At 57.7% G+C, this 4079-nt stretch overlaps 1 protein-coding gene across 1 annotated transcript; it reads left to right on the plus strand.

Annotated features, from left to right (window-relative positions):
• Window positions 1-1541: 1541 nt before the first annotated feature.
• Window positions 1542-2564, plus strand: LOC147971478 (uncharacterized). The gene has a single exon (XM_087522785.1). The coding sequence runs from the start codon at window positions 1542-1544 to the stop codon at window positions 2535-2537; it is 996 nt and encodes a 331-aa protein (XP_087378911.1). The 3' UTR covers window positions 2538-2564.
• Window positions 2565-4079: the final 1515 nt, after the last annotated feature.

Consider the following 4079-nt stretch of genomic DNA (forward strand, 5'->3'; position numbering starts at 1 on the left):
GTCGAGCAAGATGGGATTTGCCCCTCCGATCAGGAGAGATATACTCTGGGCCCCTTGTCGGGGATATACCCCGCGGTATGATCCGGACGAAGTTATAACCCGGCTGGGACTTAGTAAACCAGCAGGTGTTAAGGCAGGTGGTAAACCGGTTGGTGTTAAGTCATACGGTAAACCGGCAGGTTGTTAAACCGGCTGACAGTTAAGACAGACAGGTAAAACAGGCAGTTCACTCAGACGGTAAACCGACAGGTTGTTAAACCGGCTGACAGTTAAGATAGGAGTTAAGTCAGATGATAACTCAGCAGACAATCATAAACCGGCACCAGTTATAACCCGGCAGACAGTGATAACTGGGTTGCCAGGAGTTATGAAGCCCGAGACATTATGAAGCCCAAGATGTTAAGAAGCCCATGAAGAGAGGTTATAATAGTGAAGTCTTGGGTCCGAGTTGGACTCTACATGTAACCTGCCCCTTCAACTTATATAAGGAGGGGCAGGGCTCCCCAAAGTGGAACAAGTAAGAAGAAACAATCTTAAAGGGTTAGGGTTAACTGGGAGAGCCGGTTTACGGCGACTTCCTCACGACCATAATGAGATCTAGCCACAAACAGCATGTAGGGCTATTACCGGATGATGTTTCCCGGGGCCCGAAGCTGTCTAAATCCTTGTCTTGTGTTGCGTCTCTCGATTCCGCTCAATCCCTCTCAAGTTACCACATAGATGTGTTGGCCTTACGACTAAGTCCTCACACTAGGACATCTGCCGTAATATTTCCATGACAGTTGGCGCCCACCGTGGGGCTCGCACACGATGGTGTTGAGTTCTTGAAGGGATATATTTCAGAGTTGAGAGGTTTGTAAATTTTCTGGATGAAGAATAGCTGGTGCAAAAGGATTACGGCAGCTACAAGTTTATCAATCAAGATGAGAAGGTTTGAGATCAAAAGAAGCTTGGGTTTCATGCGTGTCGCCACGCTTGACCTGTCGATTCACCTGTCCGAGTGAGATTGAGTTCCATCGGAAAAGCCGGTGCGATCCAGGGAGATCGAGACCGACTCAGAATATTCCGCTGTTTAAATTGTCGCTTTCTACTGCGAGAGCCGGTACACATGAAGCATGGCCAACTCCACCGCGCGACCCTATCCTGTCCGGCCCCGTCCGTTTGAGATAAAACGGACAAAGGAGGCGGCCCAGCGCGCGACGGCCCGGACCCATCCTGTCCGTTTAGTGTCCGGGCCAACCCATTTCGAGCGCAAACTTGCACCTGCTTTGGGTCGCGGCGGACACCAAACGGACGCGCGCTCGTCCGCGTCGGGGCCGCGTGGCAGGCGGCCACCTACCTCCCACCCGCCCACATCAATGCGCACGAGCGGGCGGCCCCACCTTTCATCCGCACGTCGAACGGTCGCCGTCCTTCTTTAAGTGGGAAGCGTGGACGGGTCGTCGTCCACACTGCCCCACGCCACCCCGTGGCCTCCTCGAAACCCGACAGCGCCGAAACCCTAGCCGAAGCCCTCGAGCTCGCCGGCCGCCCACCTCGCCATGGGGTTCTGGAACGGCAAGGGAAAGCACGACCGTGAGGCCGGCTCCTCCTCGGGGCGCCGTCGCGGCTCCGTGAAGAAGGAGGAGCCTGTGTCACCGCCGCGCTCCTCCCGTCGAGCCCCCATCCCGGCCCCCTTCACCATCAACCCTAGGCCCGCCGGCGAGCGCGATCGGCAGTACCTCGCGGCGGACGTGTGCCGGAGGTACTGGGAGACGAGGACGCCGGTCCCGTGGAGTGGCGTCCACCTCCCCAACGGATGGCACCTCAGCGCCGACCGGGTCCCGATCCCTCCTGTGCCGGCGAGCGGCCGCGCGCGCCGCGATGAGATCGAGCGCCGCCTCCTCCCGGATGACCTGTTCTACGACGATAGGTACGGCCCGGATTCCGACCTCTGGGACACGTGGCTCCAGGACGAACACGACACGCGTCGCGCGTCATACTTCGCCGGCACGGTGTCGGGGCTGCGGCGGCCACGTCGAGAGGTGCGCGGGCGTACGCGCGTGCGCGGCGTCACGCCCACGCCGTCGCCTTCTCCGTCGCCCCCTCCACCTCCTCGCATGTCAGCGGAGGAGGAGGCCCGTCTCCTCAAGCGTGTCATGGACGACTCCATGTACACGCACGACGAACGGCAGTGGGACGGCCTGGAGGAGGCCATGGCCCTCTCTGCCGCCGGGGACGTCGCCTTCCCGGAGCTGCAGATGTTGGCCGTGGAGGAGGAGAGGAGGGAGGACCCGCCGGCCGCGTTCCAGCAGCTGCTGGGCAAGGGGTGGGGCTGGTCCTGCACTGCTCCGGAGATGGCCGCCGGCGTGGGCGTGAACTGGTGCCCCACTCCGCCGCGGTCACCGGAGCGGGAGGCGTCGCCACGGGAGGAGGTGGTGCAGGCACCTCCGGCCGTCCAGCCCGACCCCGTCCACCACGCACCTCCGGCCCACCTGTGGACACCGCCGGCCTACGTCGACCTCGTCAGCGACGACGACGACACCGGCGGCCAGTGAAGACGGAGACGGCCACGGCACCGACGGGCGCGGCAGGAGCGCGCAGGAGGCGGAGGCGTTTTTTTTATTTTGTTTTATATGTTAATTATGAAAACTGGGCCTTTTAAGTGGCCGTGGAAACTGGACCGTTTTGTGGCTGTCCCCTATATATGTTTTATGTTTTTTTAAAATGCTTATATTTAGTTTTTATTTATTTCATTCTAGTTTTTATTTTTATTTTATTCACGTCCATTCCAGACACGATTTGGGGTGCGGCCGCGTGGTACGCGCACGCACGATCCATCTGACAAAGACGGACACGGGCGAACCCATCGGCGCCTCAAAGAGACAAAATCCGGCAATCCGAAGTCTGTTTGAGGTCGTGCGATGGAGTTGGCATAACATCCATGGCAGGCAACGTATGCAGATTCACTTCAAGTCCCGAGGAGTTGTCTGTCAGCAGCAAACATTGTGTGGTCGCCGTACTTTTGTCCGATTCATGGCAAGTTGCAGCTGTGTACGCAACTTTTGCGTCAAGTATATCTGAAAGGAAGAAGTAATCTGCCAGGGCCAGTACATCACCACATACCGGAGGTGCTTTGTCAGTCAAAAAGTCAATGATCAAAATCAACTGCCACGGTTCACGTCACAGCGAGCCGGCCGCAATTGATATGAAGACAAAATTATTGAACCAATCATTATTGTATTGGGCTGAAACGTAGAAAGCTCACGCATTAAGGATATACAAAGATGGACAGTAAGATACAGAGTTGAAAAAGGAAGAAAAGGACTACTACCCGGACGCGAACTGATACACGGACGTGAGTCGGCCGAACCTGCGACAACCCGGAAACTGGCCACAGCTGGCGGCTGGCTTTTGTTCTGCGCCCGCCCCCGACCCATCTGCTACGTCAGCCTCAAGGCTGCACAGATCTCCGGGTTAGATTTGCCGGCCGTCTGCTGTTGAGCCGCCGCTCACCTTCATCACCACGGCTGCGAGACGCTACTTCGCCTCGCCTCACCTCACCGGGGCGCCGCCGCAGCCGTGAATCACTTCAAGCCACCGACCGCCTTTGCCGTTGTGGCCTTAGGCTCGCATCAAGCACCTGGACACCTCTGTTGCTGTGGCCACGAGTTTACCTTAAGTCACTGGTGCCGCCGCAGCTCGTCTTCACTTTGAAGTTGCCTTGCTTCCGCTGCGCGATGAGCCACTTGAGTCGCCGCCGCTGAATCTCCCCGACCTGGCGCCGCTCCGAGTCGCCCGAGCTCGCGGCCCTGAACTGTATCACTTGTGTCAAACCGGCCGGCCGCCTGACCCGTTTTCGTCGTCCGCGCCTGGGGTCGTCTTCATCGCGCGTCGAGCTGCCGCCGCCGTGACCCGCCATTGCCGTCTCATGCTCTTGCTGGCTTCACTCTTCAAGTCTCAAGGTAGCAGTGTACGGGCTTGCTGTTACTTCCTAATGTAATGATGGAAGGAGAAGTACTACGTCAAGTAGTAGTCCACGGGATCAAAATTTACTGCTGAAGGCTTGTCTGAAGATCACGATTTATAAAAGGATTGGG

Source organism: Triticum urartu, chromosome 5A (assembly GCF_056163025.1).
Source record: "Triticum urartu cultivar PI428250 chromosome 5A, HENAU_Tu73, whole genome shotgun sequence".
In the NCBI taxonomy this organism is placed as follows: domain Eukaryota; kingdom Viridiplantae; phylum Streptophyta; class Magnoliopsida; order Poales; family Poaceae; genus Triticum; species Triticum urartu.